Below are 19,729 nucleotides of genomic sequence, written 5' to 3'. Positions count from 1 at the left end.
TATTCTTCTGTTCATTACCCTTTTGATGTGTCAGTCAAGTCCATGATGACATACGCAGAAGTAATGATAATATCAACATTATCATAGATTATCATTAAGATTAAATTAAATGATGGATGTTGAATCACTTCAGAAACTATAAACATGTTTTGCTGTTTCCCAATAAAAACCATTCAATGAGAACAGCAAAAGTCTGGAACCAGAGTGTTATTGGAAGTGTGTCATGTAGTGTGTTGGGGTGCCTGGGTGGCTCAGTCTGTTAAGCGGGTGGCTTTTGATTTCAACTCAGGTCATGATCTCAGGGTCCTGGGATTGAGCCCTGTCTCAGGCTCCTCGCTCAGGAAAAAAGAACGAGCAGTGTGTGAAGAAGGAATATTTGGGGGGGGGGTGTCAATCTTTACTTTGAAAAATGACTCAGAGCAGGATGAGCAAAGGTAAGGTTAATGCCAATGAAATATGTAGGGGTAATGGTGCATTTTCTGAGCTTAAAATGGGTGCAAAAAATGAAAGATTTGACTGTTATTGTAAAACTTCCATAGGTCAAAGAATTAAAAGTCTATTTTTTATTTTATTTTTTAAGATTTTATTTATTCATTTCACAGAGAGCGAGAACCCAAGCAGAGGGAGGGGCAGGCAGAGGGATAGGGAGAAGCAGCCTCTCCGCAGAGCAGGGAGAGGATAGTGTGGGGTTCCATCCCAGAATCCTTGGATCGTGACCAGAGCCAAAGGCAGTTGCTTAACCAACTGAGCCACCCAGAAGCCCCTAAAAATCCATTTTGAAAAGGGGGGAATATTTGTAGGAAATACATACTTGATACTTTTTTTTAAAAAAGATTTTATTTATTTGACAGACAGAGATCACAAGTAGGCAGAGAGACAGGCAGAGAGAGAGGAGGAAGCAGGCTCCCCACCGAGCAGAGAGCCCGATGCGGGGCTCGATCCCAGAACCCTGGGATCATGACCTGAGCTGAAGGCAGAGGCTTTAACCCACTGAGCCAGCCAGGTGCCCCTTGATACTTTTCTTATTAAGTATTTTGGGAAAGAGCTTGTAGGTGTGTGGAAAAAAAGATTCTGAACAGACTATTAGGAGAAGGGGAAATCTTAATGGAGGTGGGAAAGTGTCTCAGCATGATGAGTATAAAAGGGACATTAGAAAAAAAAATTTTTGGTCAACGATTGAATTAAGTTTTTTTAAAAATAAATGTTGAAAGAAATTTCAAAATATTTAACAAGTGAGTCAAATGGTCTTGTAATAGGACTTCTAATGCCAGATGCAGGATTACTGGCTCCTTCTCTTGGGGAATTCTTTTGTGGGTTCCTCAGAGTAATCCAGTAATCCCAGTTCAGATAATCTGTCCTAAGGAAATAATCCAAAGTGCAGGGTTGGGTTGTGGTAGCACCTTTTATTCAGAGATGTGGTTGTATGTGTTCATAGTCTAAGTACACCCTGGTCTCATTAGCTAGTAGCTAAAAGTGGCCTTCTCTTTCCTTTAAGGCCTGATTATGACTGGGCTCAAATTCCCATCTTTACTGGCTGAGAGAAATGAAGGTGATACCAGAGTCTCTTGTCCCCGCAGTTCAGAGCATCCCCAGGGGAGGGGACCACCCTGCTGTTGCTCTCCTGCCTTCAAGGCTGCCTCACACTGCTTCTGCTCCACCCACGGGTTCTGACTCCCATTTGCAAGCCTCCTCTTCTGCTTCCCAGGGATGGCCACTCTTCCCGGACCTCACCATTTCCTCCTGCAAATACATTCACTGAATTCTAAGCCACCCACAGCATACTGAGGCTGGCCTGCAACTCCTGATGAGACTTTAGTAGAGAATGGAGGTAATGAAGAGTAGTGTGATTCGGAGGGATAATGTGGTGTTACGACATGGCTGCCTTGAGTCTGCAGGTGGCTTGCTTGGTGACTCCAGAGGGGCAGTACCACAGGACAAAGGAGCCCATCCATAGATCATTTGTCTAAAGTTTGGCAACTCCTGGAACAACACCACATGTAAACCCTCACAGCTGGGTCCTGGCTGAGTTTATCCAACCTGATTTCACTTCTTCATCTAAAGGTGGCTTTCTATGGAGTTTCAACCCAGAATTTTTAACTTAAGGAGAATATACTGAATAATGAATCAACCACAATTCACAGGGGTACCACAAGTTCACACTTAGAAAAGAATAATTTATCCCCAAAGAATCCTGTCCTTCAAACATGCCCCACAGTAAAAATACATATACACATATACATACGTACATATATTTTACACAGAGATAACATAACCAGTGGAGACATAAAGTGTTTAACTGAAAGAAGAGTGCCATAAAATATACTTAGTTTTACCACCTGCAGTGCATTTTGATTGCTCAATTTCAGGGACTAGCCACCTGTGGTCTGGGGGCCAAATCCAGCCTGGTACCTGTTTGTGTGTTGCTTGAAAGCTAAGAATGGGTTTTATATTTTTAAATGGTTGTCTAAATCAATAGAAGAATAATATTTCATGACTGTGGAAATGATGTGGAATTCAAATGTCAGTGTCCATAAATAAAGTTCTGTTGGAATACAGCCAACGTGTTACATGGGTTCTTCAATGGCAGCCCTATTGACATTTTAAGGATTGGGTGATTCTTTGTGGTGGGCATTGTTCCTCGCACTGTGGGATGGTTAGTCACATTCTTGCCTCTACCGTCAGAGGCCAGTAGCATCCCCGCCCTGCTTATTGCCTCAAAAATGAATCCAGATGCGCCCTGTAGGTTGAAAACATGTAGGTCACAAACCACTGGTTTCTGGCTTGCCTGTGGCTGCTTTGGCAGAATTGAGTAGTTGTCACAAAGACAGTCTTCTAGCAAAGCCTAAAATATTTCATATTATATACCTTTTTATGGGAAAAGTTTGGTGACTCCTGCTTTACTCCCATTATTCTATTCTATTCTGTTCTGTTCTATTCTATTCTATTCTTTCCATTCCATTCCCTCCATTCCAATCTTTTTTATTCTATTTCTTTAAACAAGGCTGGTCATGACCTACTAAACTGATTTCATTTCCCACTAATAGGACTCGACGTATGCCTTGAGAAACTCTATTCCTAAGCAGCTCTGGAAAGAAAGTCTACTGAGTGTTAGACAAGAACATATGCCTTAATACCAAGCTTGGGTTCATATTTTGACTGTGTTGCCTAATAGTTGCATGAACCTGGTCAAGTTACTGAACCTCTCTAAGCTCCTATAACCACATACACAAAGTGGGGATGGTAATAGTAATAGATACACAGTTAACGTTTGTTAAGACTAGGATGGGTCCATGGTACATGCTGAGCACCGGTCATTTGCTACTGTCGTTGGTGTTTGTATTGATCAGGGTCTTCCAGAGAAACAGAACCAATAGGGTGTGTGTGGATAGATAGAATGAGATTTATTTAAAGGAATCAACTGATCAGTTTATGGAAGCTGGAATTCCAAAATCTGCAGGGTGGGTTGGCAAGTTGAAGACCCAGAAGGAGTTGATGCCGTGGTTCCAGTCTGAAAGGAGTCTGCTGCCAAATTCCCTCTTGCTCAGAGAAGGTACGTCTTTTAGTCTCTTCAAGCCTTCAGTGGACTGGGTGAACCCACCTCCATTACAGAGGGCAATTCCCTCAAAGTTCACTGATTTAAATATTGATCTCATCCAGAGACACCCTCACAGAAACATCCAGACTAATGTGTGACCACATGTCTGGGAACTGTGCTCCAGCCAAGTTGGCAAGTAAAATTAACAGTCACGGTGGTTACCATCATGTCACAGTAAAATAAAGAAAAGTGATAATTGTTCAGGACAGTCAAGAAATTGAGAAAGGACTGGGGTATCTCACTGGGGTTTGTTTAGAGAATTCATTATTTAAAAATATAATACACTAATAATAAAATTAAATACAAAATTATAGAGAAGATGTTTTGAATTTGCATAAAAATCACAAATAATTTCTCTTTTTGAATGGGAAACTCAAGTTTCCTTCCATGAACACAACAGTTTTATTCTAGGTTTTTGGTTGAAATTACTGTGAACAATTCCTGATGAACAATTTTTTTTTTTCCTTTGGAGGTCCCACTGAGATATGAACTGATGAACAATTTTTAGTCATAATTTTGAAAAAAAAAATTTACAGCTGTCTATTTAAAAGCAGTTGGGACGCCTGGGTGGCTCAGTTGGTTAAGCAGCTGCCCTCGGCTCAGGTCATGATCCCAGCGTCCTGGGATCGAGTCCCACATCGGGCTCCTTACTTGGTGGGGAGCCTGCTTCTCCCTCTCCCTCTGCCTCTGCCTGTGCTCACTCTCTCTCTCTCCCTCTCTCTCTCTGACAAATAAATAAATAAAATCTTTAAAAAAAAAAAAAGCAGTATATTTAAAAGAGCTGTAATTAAGGTTAGAGAAATGATATTAAAGCTTCTTTTCCCTTTCTCCTTTTGACAAATGCAATGTTGAGATTTCTTAGTGTAATGAAAATGGAATTCAGATCTACTCTAATGCTAACTTATTATGTATTTCAAACTCTGATGCATCTCTAATGTGAACATTCATGGGTTAGACAGGAATGTGGAAGACTAGACAGACGTCAGTAAAATGACAATCAGAAGAAAGCCACAGATATATCTGGTAAATATGGAGACAGTCTTGGGAACATGGGAGTGACATTTACCAGAGACCCCACCACACCCACCATTCACCAACTCATTCACCAACTCTTTCTTGACAGTATCTCCATGGACATTCGATGATGTCACCCAGCCTCATGGTCCCTTCTCCTCAGTGGGGCTGTAGAAGTGGTTGGTTGGGTGCCTGACTTAGGCCACAGGTGGGTGTTGCAGTGAAGCAGAGAGAGGAACAGTGAATGTAGGGGTTAGTCCCTGTGGGGCCCATGGGGCGTGCCTTCAGACCCTCTCTGTGTGAACTTTCTGAAAAATGCCTACAGAGGCCGCCCGCAGTTGGAGTCTCCCAATGGGCTGGGGGGGACCCACTGCCCCATCTTTGTCCCCATGTTTCTTGGCACTGTTATACTTTGCATGTTGATTGAAAAACTCTTTTTGTTTACCAGTGTTTCCCCAGTGGGATGCCTTCTACAGTGTAGGTACTTAGTAATATTGTAGAATGGATGACTATAAGCTGTCCGATATTTAATTTTATCATATTCATCCTTATCTCAGAAGGAAATCTTTGCTTTGTCTTTGCGTGTCTAAAAAGCTGACTGACATTCATAGCAGCACTATTCACCATAGCCCAAAGCTGGAAACAAAACAAATATCAACTCGGGGCGCCTGGGTGGCTCAGTGGGTTAAGTCGCTGCCTTCGACTCAGGTCATGATCTCAGGGTCCTGGGATCGAGCCCCGCATCGGGCTCTCCACTCAGCAGGGAGCCTGCTTCCCTTCCTCTCTACCTGCCTCTCCGCCTACTTGTGATCTCTCTCTGTCAAATAAATAAAATCTAAAAAACAAAAAAAAAAAAACAAAACAAAACAAAAAAAAACAAATATCAACTCAAAAATGTTTGGGGGTGCCTGGGTGGTTCAGTGGATTAAAGACTTTGCCTTTGGCTCAGGTCATGATCCCAAGGTCTTGGGATCAAGCCCCACATCGGGCTCTCTGCTCAGTGGGGAGCCTGTTTCCCTTCCTCTCTCTCTGCCTGCCTCTCTGCCTACTTTTGATCTCTGTCAAATAAATAAAATCTTAAAAAAAAAAGTTTGGATTTTGAAATGTGGTCTACCCGTACAGTGGAATATTATCTAGCTTTGAAAAGGGACAAGATTTTTCTACATGTTACAACATGGATGAAACTTAAAGACATTATGTTAAGCGAAATAAAAATAAAATGATATGTACATGTGTTAAAAGCACTACATAGGGATGAAAGACAAAAAAAGAAAGAAAAGAAATAAGTCATCTAACTTAGTAGCAGTTATATTTGTGTGGTAAGACTTGCCAAACATGACTTCTTAAAAAAATTTCTCTTTATGTTTCTATAATAAGATAAAATTAAAAAAAATCTATTTAAAAACCCCTGGAAATCTCTTCAGAAAGTCCACTCAATTCTCTACTGTCCTTTTCAAGGATAGTGACTCTCTTATTTATTTTTAATTGAGGCTGAGATTTGAGAAGAACACTGTTTTACCTATGCATTCTTCATTTTCAGTCAATAGCACTGTTTTAAGCATGGTCTTGCCAATGTATAGACTTCAAGTATTTAATTTGCTATTTGCTGGTGTAAAAGATACATCATCACTCCTGCCCCTTATTTCAATTTACCTGATTTTATAACTGAGGCCCCTGTGCCATGGACTTTTCTACCTGATGAGAGGTTCTTAGGAGGTTCTGGGCCTCTGGACCCAATGGTGGAAAAGACTGTGTTGAGAAGCAGGGGGGAGGGGCAGAAAGTAGAAGTGGGGTTGGAGGCTGGGGAAGTAACATGTTTACAGTTTCATGCAATTTTTTTTTTTTTGGTAAAATTGAGATCCAATTAATATTCTGGCAAATATGTAAGTAACTATGTGGGAAGCCTGAAAGCATAAGGATCATTGACAACATCGATAAAGGACCATTAATCTCGTCCACATGAGATCAAGAAAATATTGGGCTCAGAAGATCCCTGGATATGAAGTCAAAGGAGTGGAGTTTCAGACGCTGTCACTAACCTTCGTTGTGATCTCCAGAAGCTAACTTGCTTCCAGGAGTGCATCAGAATTAAAAGAATTTATGAATGATTAAATTCATTAAATTAATGCATAAATTAAATGAATGATTAAAAGCATTTATGAATGATGAAATAGGAGTTATTTATGGAAGTTAAATAGTATAGAGATTTGTTGGTGTTTATCATTACTGTTAATCAAAATAATCAGAAAGATAGAGCCTCCACCCGCAGGAAATTTCCAACCAAATAAAGCACAGTTAATGTATCAATGACTAAAATTGATAACAATATCATTAGTCATCAGAAGCAAGTACATGGCTTACTGGAGGCTCAAAGGAAAGAAGGCAGGAAGAGACAGAGGAAGACAAGAAAGAAACCATATTGGATTAAGGAAGTGAATGATTTCACGGAGGAAGTGATTCTTGAGATTGGCAGCGAAGGTAGGGATGGGACGTCTAGCCTTGGGGAAGATACCAGGTGGTGAGAATGGTCCACGGAAAAGCTTAGTGTTGTGACAGAGAAGGGATCTGATTTAGCTGAGATTGTAGGAACTGTGAAGGAAAGGGATGAGGGAAATGGAAAGAAGATGAGATGGGGTCAGATCCCCTAATCAGTGTGGGGAGTCGGGGCGCTATTCCTTCTATAGTAAGAGACCGACATTTGCAACAGGCGGGGCAACCAAGTGGAGAGGCAGCTTTGTGGAGGGTGGTCAGGAATGAGGAACTGGAGGTCAGGGACCTGGTAGGAGCTAGGACGATGGCCAGGGTGGGAAGAGTGATGGCCACACAAGGAGAGCACATAATATTACGGTTGAGCTCTTACTACATCGCAGGCACATTGCATGCCTTATTTAATTTTCCACTGCAGGCACTGCTATTTAACCTGCTGTTACGTAGAAAGGAACTGAAACAGGAGTTTTAAATTTAACTTGTTCAAGATCAAGAGACCGTGTTCCAACCAGCAGTGTCCGTGTACAAGACTCGTGTTCTTTGACATAGCTAAGATGTGAATTACAGCCTTTCCTACTACAGCTTCTGAGTCTTATAATTAATCTCCTGGGTTTGCCAGATATTGCTGAATTTGGAGCAAATTTTACTTTGTTTTGTAAGGCAGGGGAGTAAAATTGCAAGGGAATGATTATACACACACACACACACACACGCACACACACACACAAAAGGGATGATCATGCTGGAAAGTGGCCCCCCTGCTCTGATCAATTTACAAAGGAGTCATCCATCCCCAGGCTCAGCTTTGCTGCCTCTCCTGTGCCAGGCCCTGGGAGCCAACTTTCAGAGTTGAACAGCAATTATCATGCAGGAAGTTTTCGTATTTAAAATTGCCTTGATTAATTAGCTCCTCTGAAAGTTGTTTAGGAGTGAAATAAATTCTTTCGAGTTCGGTAATTGCGGATCTCTGAGCACCCAATCAATCCTAATGATACCCAAGGCATCTTGTTAGAGAGGGATCAGTAGGAATGTTGAGCCTCGAAGCTTTGGTCTCACACAGGCAAGAAGAGTGTGAGTTAGCATTCTGCTGTAATGGTTTCTCTGAAGAGTTAACCACTGATGGCTCAGGCCTCAAACTCGCATAGGGCTTTTTTGAGTTACAGAAAAGTTAAGAGTGAAAACTGCCTTACACCTACACTGGGCTGAGCCCTTTCTTTGTTAAGTGAGGAAAGCGATCTGCTCAAGGTCATGGAGTTAGAGGCACAACTAGGTCGATAAACCTGGTCCCCCTGATATTTAGAGCAATTACTCCTTGTCGGGTACCTTGACACCTGCTCCTGAAAAAGAAAGGAAAGAAAGAAGGAAGATGGGAGAGGAGGAAGGAGGGAGGGAAAGAAGTGAAGGAAAGAAGAGAAGACCCCCATAACTCTCACACTGGGAGGGGGCATTAGACATTTTATAAGTGACTCGTGACTATTTCCAAAGAACTTCCCCCCCAAAAAGATAATTATGTTCTCATGGAATTTTAGAAAGTTGTGATACAACAGTAAAGGAGAATTTTTTAAAAAGACAGTCAGTGCTTTCTGGTACTTTCTGATGAAGCCAATAAAAGAGAAGGAAATAGTTTTCAGCACTCAGGGAAATAATGACACTACCTTAAGAATTTGCTCATCTCTTTTTACCCATTTTTTAAAAATTAGATTTTTTTCTCTGTGAAAAATATTCGATTGGTATAATCTCTTAAATAGATATGGCTGTGCAAATATATTTTGTGTTTTCTTATATATGTAGACTTTGTGCATATACATGATACAGCAAATATATGACACGGCAAACATTATACTAGGTTGGTGTGGGTTGTGGGGGAGGTCCTGGAATGAAAACTTTAAATAAATATTACAGTGCTAAGGTTTAAAATAAAAGATAAAGGTTTAAGGTTTAAGATAAAAGTGAGACAGCTACAACAAAAAGCCATGTGGGATTATGCAAAATAGCAGTAAGGGACCCTGGTTTTATAGCATATGCACTCATCAACTCAAAATGGATCAGAAATCTAATCCAATCGATTAGAGATGTAAGACCTGAAAGTCTAAAAACTCCTAAAAGAAAAAGTAGAGGAAAAGCTCCTTGACATTGGTCTCAGGAATATTTTTTTTTTTTTTTGGATTTGATATCAAAAGTGTAGGAAACAAAACAAAACAAAAAAACAAATAAGTGAGACTACATCAAAGTGAAAAGCTGCACAGCAAAGCAAATAATAATCACACTGAAAAGGCAACCCATTTACTGGGAAAAAAAAAATTTGCAAACCATAGATCTGATAAGAGGTTAACATCCAAAATATATAAGGAACCCTAAAAACTCAGTGGCAAACCAAACCAAACCAAACCAAACCACAAAAAACCTGATTAGTAAATGGGCAAAGAACATTCATAGATATTTTTTCCAAAGAAGACATGTAAATGGCCAATCAGTGTATAAAAAGATACCCAAGACCACTAATCATCAAGGAAATGCAAATCAAAAGCGCAGTGAGGCATCACCTCATATCTGTTGTGATCACTATTATCAAAAAGACAAAAGAGGGGCACCTGGGTTGCTCAGTTTGTTAAGCAGGTGACTCTTGATCTCAGCTCAGGTTTGATCTCAGGATCATGAGTTCACGTCCCACAACGGGCTCTCTTAAAAAAAAAAAAAAAAGACAGAAAATAGCAAGTATTGTCAAGGACATACAGAAAAGAGGATCCTTGACACTTTTGGGAGGAATATAAATGGTTACAAGCGTTATGGAAAACAGTATGGAATTTCCTCTAAGAATAGAACTACCATATGATCCTGCAATTCCACTTCTGGGTCTATATTCATAGAAAACGAAATCAGGACCTTGAAGAGATATTTGCACTCTCATGTCTTCTTTCTTTTTTTCTTTCAAGAGATAAATTTTATTGAAAACACTGCAAGGGAGCAGTGAACAGGAAAGACCTTGAGACGTTGTGGTGAGGGGCCACAGTTATATGGTGGAGTGGGGAAGTATGGGAATGAATGGAATGTTCCCTTTTTTTGGTAAATGTGCCTGGGTGTAAGTAGCCCATTGGTTAGTTGGGTCCTGTGGCTATTTTGGGGTGGGTCCCTTATGGAACCTATCTGCATTCACCTTGGTGGTCACTGTCTGCTCTGGTGCCTTCTCAAGTTTCCATTGTTCAAGCCTGTTGCCTAAAAGCAGCCTCTACATTCCCTGCTGACAGATGGGCAATGACAAATCTTTGGCCTTTGTGTGTATGTGTGGGGGAGTCTCATCTTTGGTAACTTCTCGGTGCTGAATGAGGGGGGCAGAGATGACCCTACCTATAAGTCAACATTGGTCAGATGGGGGAATTTATATATAGGAGTTGCAAAAGATAAAGGCAGCTGAATCCATGGTAGACAACATGTCTGAATCTCCCTGAATAGAAAGGATTATCCGTGGGCTGGAAGTTATGGCAGTGATGGAGTTTTGTCTCCAGAAGGAGAGACATCAGAAAAGACAACAAAATTGGGGGACCTGAGTGGCTAGTTCTGCTAAGCACCTAACTCTTGATTTTGGCTCAGGTCATGATCTCAAGGTCATGGGATTGAGCGCCTCATTGGGCTCTTGAAAAACAGAACAAAAACTATGAAATGCTATATACGAATTTCAACTATGTATAAATTCATACATAAAATGAATAAAATTAAATACTGAAAGGGACATAATATTTTCAACATTCCATTATGGTTTTTACAGCTCACTTATGGTGTTAGTTTCACAAAACCCATTGGAGATCTTTATCGATTTCCTCAAAGGTTTCTCTTAATTTGTGTATCTCAGTTCTCTTTGAAGCTCTACTAGTCATCATCCATTATTGGTTTTCCTTCTTTTAATTGCTAGATGGCTATATGTCAGAGCCTCAGAGCTAAGCAAGGGGAATATGTATCTAGCATGACAATCCCCTCCCGTCATCAGCTTTCATTGTGTTTGCATTGTATCCTCTGAGGATAATCTAATGAAGAAAGCCAAACTCGGACCTTCAAATATGTTGACTTTTTGGTTAGGCAGGTTAACCATTAGGAAGTAGAAAGGTTTATTTGAGGGTTCAGAATTTCTTAAGGGGTTATGTCTTTGAAAATATATATATATATATATATATATATATATATATATATATATATATATATTTTGGTATGTGTGTGTTAGGCCTTCTGTTTCTTAATATAACCACATAATATTTGGGATTTGGATCATAAATATGGACCACAGAACCTCTGTGTATATTCCATTTCTCTATTCCTCCTGGCTCGGTGTCTCTTGCATTTGGGAATATGGTAATAGAGCTTTCTTCTTCTGGTGGGTGGCTGATGCTATTGTCAATTTGTCTCCCCACTTTTCCGTTATTATACTCTCCTTAGGGTGCTGCAGGGTGGGATTTTACAACAATATTAGTCAGCAATTTCACATCACCAGAAAAACTTCAATTTCTGAAATTTTAGTGCCTTACCTCCTCGAGAAAGATGTAAAATGCACTGCAATGTTCAAAATAGAGAAATGAAGCGTCAGGAACAATATGAATATTAGTTCTAAATTTATATATCGATTACTGTGTGTTCTAAACAAGGCTCTAAGAACTTTACATGTATTAATTGATCAAATGATTCACAGGTTTAAACGCAGTTCCTGACATTTTCTGATTTTTAAAAACAATTTTATTTCTTAAAGAAGTCTTATCTCATAATTTTTTCTATTGATTTTTGTTAAATTTTTTTCTGTGATTTTCTGTTAATTCTGTCAATTTCTGTTGTATGTTGCTTAGGAAAGTTCTCCACTGCTCTACGCAGGTTTTTCTCTCTTTGAACTGTTTAAGATTTAAAGGAGTTAATATCCATAAAATGCTCCATCCTGTGTCTGGCATTTCACAAACACTTAGAATTGCAACTTATTCCTCTTATTAAGATTTGAGAATGGCGGACCGGTGTGGAGTGCCCCTGAGCTCCCGATGTTACACACTGTAGTTTGTACAGAGTACATTGGGTTGGTGATCACTTAGTACAAATTGCTGGGAGTGATTAATTTTGTTGGTGCAGGGGGCGTGGGTAATGCCACATGTATTAGGTTAACTTCTGACCTGAAGTGTGTGGCTTGCGTGGAAGCATGCCAGGTACAGCAGCATGCAAGGGTCTTCTAAGCACAAGGGGCAGCATGCCTAAATCCAAGGAGAGATGGTATCTGTGGAGGCTTTTCCAGGCAACAGCCCACATTCTGAGGGTCTGCATTATTGAGGGCATGGTGGTGGTGAGGAGCAGAAGTGGCTGAAGAGGCCGTAAGGCTGTAACTTATGAGCCTTTGTGTCATTCAGAGGACCTTGGCACATTATCTTGTCAAGTTACCATATTAGTCTGAGGTTGTTGAGATGGACAGGGGATTTATCATAGGGTCACAAATAACAAGTGTTAGCATTTTTTTTTCTGATTTAGTTTCTATTTATAGGTGTGCTAATGACCCATTCTAATCTGTCCGGTCATATTTTGCAGCATCTCCCCCATTATGTGAGAGTCTCTTACTAAAGTTGACGAGTGCAGTCAGTGACTGTGATTCTATTCCTTCTTTCTGTTCCTCTAAAAATGGCCTCTGGTCCCTCCTTGACACAGTTGCGCCAAGCATCTCTGTCCTTTTGCAATCTCTGTGTGGTTCCTAGTGATTCCAGGTGCCCCATGAAGTTCTCCACGTCTCATCCTCCATGAGCTCCCCCTCCATTCTATGCTTCAAGATTGGCCATGTGTGGGTGAGTATAGTGCAGGTTGTGTGCGGGACAGAAATGCTCTTCAACCCCACCTGGAGTGCTGATACAATCTTTCTAAGTTGCAGTATAGGGATGACCTGTAGGTTTTACAGAGGCTCAACGATATACATAGCACTTTGTCGGACATAACATTGTCTCTTAAAATGTCAATGGCTTCACATTGTCCACAGAATATACTCCACAGTCATCAACAAAGTCTTCCCAGTCCTAAGTGGTCTGGTCTTGCCCCCCTCTCCTGCCTAATTCAGTGCTGCTCCATTTATCTGTTTATCAGGGTCCAGCCACCCTGACCTTCCTTTGCTTCCTTGAATCCACAGTGTTTTTCTCAACTCTGAAGACTGTACTTCCTATAATCACTGTAATACTGTTCTCCCCATCCTCCTGGTAGCCTGCCACCCCATCTTTGTCACCACTTTACCCAGTGAACTCCTGTTCCTCTTATCCCTTCTTTCTTTCTTTTTTTTTTTTTTTAAAGATTTTATTTATTTATTTGACAGACAGAGATCACAAGTAGGCAGAGAGGCAGCCAGAGAGAGAGGAAGGGAAGCAGGCTCCCTGCTGAGCAGAGAGCCCGATGTGGGGCTCAATCCCAGGACCTGGGGACCATGACCTGAGCCGAAGGTAGAGGCTTTAACCCACTGAGACACCCAAGTGCCCCTACCCCTTATTTCTAAGTTTAATATTAATTCCTCAGATAAACCTTCCCTAAGGTTATATACTATGTCGGGCCTTGTAATACAACTGTGGACACTTCAGTATTATGCCTCTATGACACTTGTCTTAATGTATAAATATAATGTCATATAAGTGTGGCAGTAAGTTCCAAAAGAACAGGCACTCTATCTCTGTTTTATTTTAATTTTTACTTGTTTTTTGATTTTAAGTGATATTTATTAAAACCTTTATATATGTTGTCTTATTTCATCCTCACAACAATTATATGGGGAAGACAGGCTATTTCCATTTTATAGATAGGATATCTGAGGCTAAATGAGTTTAAATGCTCTGTTCCTGATCACACAAATAGTGCATTGTAGACTTGAGGTCCATACTTAGGCAATCTCTGTCCTGGGCTTGCTTATTAGCCATTATAAGCTCACCTAAGACCTTATCTTGACTCATGGTTATATCTCCCCCAACATCTAACTCAGTGCTGGGTACACAGGAGTTGCTTGAAAAATAAATTTCAAATGTATAAATATAATCACAGTCTGATGTAAAGAAAAAGTTTGCTCTAACCATGTGACTTGCTTCTGTCTCTCAGTTTCATTTCTCAAATTCCACCTCTCAATTTCATTGTTTGAAAAAAGGCACATTTTATTAAGTGGTACTCCATATGGTGCAGAGCTAAAATTCTGGTCTTCATTATCTTCATTATTACTGTTGTTATTATGGAATACAAATAATTCCTGAGCATTTATTATGTGCAGACAATTCTACTGGTTATTCTTTCTGTTGAATTCCGTTTTATATCAAATATGCAAATGAAATTCACAAAGGAAATGGACTTTACTGGTTAATTGGACCAATTATATTCATGATAAATGATCTCTCCCTTCTTCATTCCAGAAAGATAACTAAGTATTATAATTGTTCACTTGGCACCAGAATAGCACATGAAGATATGATTTGCTTTTAGTGGCATATCCCAAAGGGAAGCTGAGGCTTATATTTTCTCCTGCATTGTTACCATTGGAAGGAGGATTCCCATGGAGTAAATAGAAGGCACTTTTTTTTCCTAAGGTAGCATGAAAAATTGTGGACTTGAGTTGAAATTCAAATGAAGTTCATGAAGTAAGTATTGCATTTAACCAGAGGAATTCCATCTGTATATCACTATATGGACAAAACCCCCTACAATTCTTAATGTAATCAAGCCATAACATAGTTCCGTTTTGTGAAATACAGTAAGGTTTTCTTCCTTTTTAACGTATGTGACAAAAAAAGCTGAAATGTCCCTAATGTCTTGTGTTCAATTCCTATCTTTTTCAGTTAAACTGGCAATTAGATATGTATGTGATGGAGGTTTTCCTTCTCTTGAACATTCTGTAGCTCTATGTACTTGTGTTTGGTCCATGGTTGTCCCTCCTTGTATTTTGCAGGAAACTTATTAGCCCTTAAAGTAGATCAAACTAGAAATATTAACTTGAGTCAACATTTTCATGACCTTAAACATTTCTTTTTCTATGTTAGGCAGTGCATGGAACAGGAGCTCCTTAAGAGGAGGAGTACAATTGTATCTATCGTCTATTATCTCTATCATCTGTTATCTATCTATCTATCTATTATCTAGCAATGTATCTATCATCTATCAATCATCTATCTTTCTATCATCTATTATCTATCAGCTATCTTCTCAATCTATCATCATCATCATCTATCATCGATATCTCTATCTCTACCTCTATTTATATGTAATATACCTATATCTATTTCTCTCTATATATCTGTACGTATATCTATATCTATTTGTCTCTATTTTTCACTTTCTTTAATATCTGAGATCTTTATACAGAAATATAGATATAGATTCGATGGCAGGTGAATGTGGCCTGGAGAGGACTGGGAAGTCAGAGCTCATTCCTTGTGGATGACCACTCTCAGAAGCATCTATTTCTTAGAAAGTTCTCCCTATGAGGAGGTATTTGAAAGATGGTGAGGAGAGATGTTTCATGGGGAGAAGGTTTCTGAGCATCCTGTGACTCTAGCAAGGCATGCAGCCAGATTTAAGTCTATGAATGAATGACAAACAAAGGTAGCTCAAAAAAGCTCTTTTTTTTTGTTTGTCTCCATATATAAGAATACTGTTCAATATATTTTGCATTATATTTCATGCATTCTTTTCACAAGGATTCTTGGAAGAAATGATTTCAAAGTTGGTAACAAGAATGGTAATGTTTTGCCCAAATTCTTGATTGATTTACTTGTCTTTTGGATGCTACTAATTGTGTAAATGAGCTGGTGAAAAGTTTTGAGGGAAATTTGTGGTCTGTACAAAACAGTGGATTGGACTTGCTCATGGGCAACAGGTTTTATTCTTGGCTCTATTTTGTGTTGGTCTTGCTTTTCCTTTTCACATTTTCTTATTGTGGTGTTTACCTGTGTCTTATGTCTCATGCTAGACACCCTCAACCTTTCGTTAATTTGTAAAAGTATTGACATACATAGTCACATATGTATATATTGACATGCATGTTTATTTTATATTTTAATAACCGGAGAGGCAAACAGGAGAGATTGGGGAAGAAACGTCTTTTACAATTTTCATTCCCCCCAATATAATTCTGCAGTCTAGCCCAGCAACTTCCCAGCTTGTGTGACAGACACATACTGAAGAAGGGAAGGTTTCTGTATAGCAACATGTGAAACTCTGAGGAGTCAGCATAGGTACAATTGAAAGTCCTTGGGAGGCAAAGCAAATATATCTGAAGGACAGACTAGTGAAGTCAAGAAACTGTGACGTCAGAGAGAATACAAGTCATAGTTTTAACTTCCAGTTCTCAAAGGGCTTAATCACATCTGTGGCTTCTTGAAGGGCCACTGAACTAAGGAAAGTAGGTGAGACAATAATTTTAAGTCCACCATGTAACATAAAAGCAAAATTAATTTTTTTTCCTCAATCCTAAGAGGTTTTTATTTTGACTTTTAAAAAAATATTTTATTTATTTATTTGAGAGAGAGAGAGAGAGAGCACAAGCAGAGGGAGTGGGAGAGCGAGAAGCAGGCTCCCAGCTGAGCAGGGAACCCAATGCAGCGCTCGATCCCAGGACCCTGGGATCATGACCTGAGCTGAAGGCCCATGGTTAACCAATTGAGCCACCCAGGTGTCCCTCAAGCATAAGAGAATTTTAAAACCTTGGATCTAAAGCAGAAATATTAGCTCAGAAGCCTGACAGTGATAATTTAGCCCTTCTCTCATTGCGCTGTGCTGGAGTAGTCAGCATCCTAGGGGCTTAACACAGACAAATGGAGATGTTGCTTCCCACTTTGCTGGCAACACACCTGCCTCCTGCGTCTGCCTCAGAAGGAAAGAAGATGGTCAGGGGTCGAATTCCACAACCTCGTGTACTAACAAATCATCATCAGCCTGGTGGCACAAAACAACACAAATTTATTCACAGTTCTGGAGGTCAGCAGTCCAAACTCAATATCACTGGGCCAAAATCAAGGTGTTGGTGGGGCTACTCTCCACCCAGAGACTCCATTGGAGAATCCAGTCTTTGCCTCACAGGCCTGGTGGTGCTGGCAGTCCCCATGGCTCTAACCCTCTAGTCTTTGCTTCCATGGCCACACTACCTCCTCCTCCTGTGTCTGTAGTCAAATCTCCCTCTACCTCCTCCCTATAAGGATATTTGTGATGGCACTGAGAGCCCACCCTGATAATGTCCCCAACTCAAGATTCTTAATTTTGAACCCAATGAGTCTTTCCCCATATAAAGTAATATTCCCAGGCTCCCGGAACTAGAACCTGGATGTCTTTATGGGCCGTATTCAGCTTACTGTTTTGCTCCAAATCATGCACTTTGGCCAGTTCAGTGTTTTGTTTTGTTTTAACTCTTTATAGGAAGTTCAACCACATCATGAACACAGTTAGCCACGGATTAACATTTTGCTTCCTTTCAGCATCCATCTCATGGTAGCTATGGCTCACATTCCTATTATCAAAGGAAAACTATTATTCAAATTACACACTTTTTTACTTGATGCATAGCTGTGTTCCTGGTTTTGTGGATAAAAAGTTGAATAAAATAAAGTCATTGCTTTCAAGGATATTCCAAAATATGATTGGAATAATAAAAAGTATCCTTCCGGGTGTAATTCTCTAGTAAAGACAAAAGGAGTCAATGACCAGCAGAGAAACCAGAGCGTTACTTCATGCTTCCTTTTTTACATCTTTCACAAGGGACTCTATTAGGTGCAAAGAGAAAAGATAACTCAATCACCCTCTCTGGTAAAGGAGGAAAAATTTGTTGAGAAATATATGGTGACAGGGAATAAAAGGAACAGCATAGTGAGTACTGTAAATGGTGTTTTAATAGCTTTGTGTGGTGAGGGATGGTAGCTACACTTTTGAGCATAGCATAATGTATAAACTTGCTGAATCACTATGTTGCACTCTTGAAACTAATGTAGCATTGTGTGTCAACTATACCCAAAGAAAAAAGTATGGTGCTGCATGCTATGTTATATGCCTGATAACTAATCTCCCCCCACAGCATAGAACTGATTTCTCAGTAGTCTGAAAAAAGTGATATCCACTATGGCATGAACATGTCTCACATTGAACAACACACGTGCATCACTTGGGTATTTCAGGGATCTAAAATGGCAAATGATAGGGGAAGTTGATATATGGATGTACTGACATATTCATTAATCTTTTCACAGAAAAGGACCATAGAAACCCAAAATCAATGGATGAGAAAAATTTCACCAAAGTGAAAGAGTTTATACTTTTAGGGTTTACATCAGACCTGTGGTTACAGAAAGTACTCTTTGTCATTTTCCTCATCATCTATGTCGCTAGTCTTTCAGGGAACATCACCCTGATTTCTCTCATCTGTGCTGATTCTCATCTCCACACGGCCATGTATTTCTTCATTGGCAACCTGTCTTTTCTGGATCTCTGGTATTCCTCTGTCTACACACCAAAGATCCTGGTGACCTGCATCTCAGAAGACAAAAGCATCTCCTTTGCTGGCTGCCTAGCTCAGTTCTTCTTCTCTGCTGGGTTGGCATATAGTGAGTGTTACCTGTTGGCGGCCATGGCTTATGACCGCTATGTGGCCATCACCAACCCTCTGCTTTATTCACAGGTGATGTCCTCAAGGTTATGTGCAAGTCTTGTTGCAGCTTCATACCTTAGTGGCTTTCTTAACTCAATCATCATTACCAGCGAGACATTTACCCTCAGCTTCTGTGGGGGCAATGTCATCGATGATTACTTCTGTGATCTGCCCCCCCTTGTCAAGCTGGCTTGTGATGTGAAGGAGAGCTACCAGGCTGTGCTCTATTTCATACTGGCCTCCAATGTCATTGCTCCTGCTGTGCTCATCCTTGCCTCCTACCTCTTTATCATTGCTGCCATCTTGAAGATCCGCTCTACCCAAGGCTGCCTCAAGGCTGTCTCTACCTGTGGCTCTCACCTGACAGCTGTCACCTTGTACTATGGCTCTATTCTCTTCATTTACTCCCGTCCAAGTACGAGCTATGCCCTGGAAAGGGATAAAGTGGTGTCGGTGTTCTATACTGTGGTGATACCATTGTTGAATCCCTTGATCTATAGCTTAAGAAATAAAGATGTTAAAGATGCTCTGAAGAAAATGTTAGATAGGGCACCATTTTTCAAATGAAAATACTTGGGAAACATGACTTTATCTTTTTCTAAGTCATCTCCACATCATTGTTATTATCCTAGACTCTCAGAAATAACAAAAATAAACAAAAAAAATTACTGGATAATGTGGAAACCCTTGACTGCAATTGTCTTTTTAAGTTGGCACTAATGTATTTGAGTAGGTGTGTAAAATAAATAAGGTTGGTATGTTTGGAATAACTGTTATGCCTGCTACCTGGGAGTAGTCTAAAATTCCTGAGATTCTGAGAAGGGTGAAGAAGAGTTTTTGTTTTGTTTTGCTTGTCATGATAAAAAGTTTTTTTTTGGCAACAGATACAGGGAAGAGCCAATATCTCAGAGTCAGAGTGAGCTTTCAGTGAAGGAGTATTTCCTCAACAATTAAAAAAATTAAGGGTAAAAGAAGAGCAGTTGTATGAAGACCAGAAATGGAGATGTAGATAGAAATAGGTAGGTAGAGAGATA

The 19,729-nt window shown here is 40.0% G+C and overlaps 1 protein-coding gene across 1 annotated transcript in view; it reads left to right on the top strand.

Annotated features, from left to right (window-relative positions):
* LOC308350707 (uncharacterized protein) overlaps positions 1-19,262 on the top strand; it is a gene marked incomplete at both ends in the record, with an annotated part of 49,847 nt that extends 30,585 nt beyond the window's left edge. The window contains one exon of the mRNA XM_080816216.1: positions 18,298-19,262. Coding sequence (XP_080672342.1) covers positions 18,298-19,262 — 965 coding nt within the window. The remainder of the gene's footprint in view (positions 1-18,297) is intronic.
* Positions 19,263-19,729: the final 467 nt, after the last annotated feature.

The sequence above is a fragment of the Martes martes genome (genome assembly GCF_963455335.1).
Source record: "Martes martes genome assembly, chromosome: 10".
Taxonomy (NCBI): domain Eukaryota; kingdom Metazoa; phylum Chordata; class Mammalia; order Carnivora; family Mustelidae; genus Martes; species Martes martes.
The sequence above is the reverse complement of the archived record's forward strand: the minus strand, read 5'-3'. Positions and strand labels throughout refer to the sequence as shown.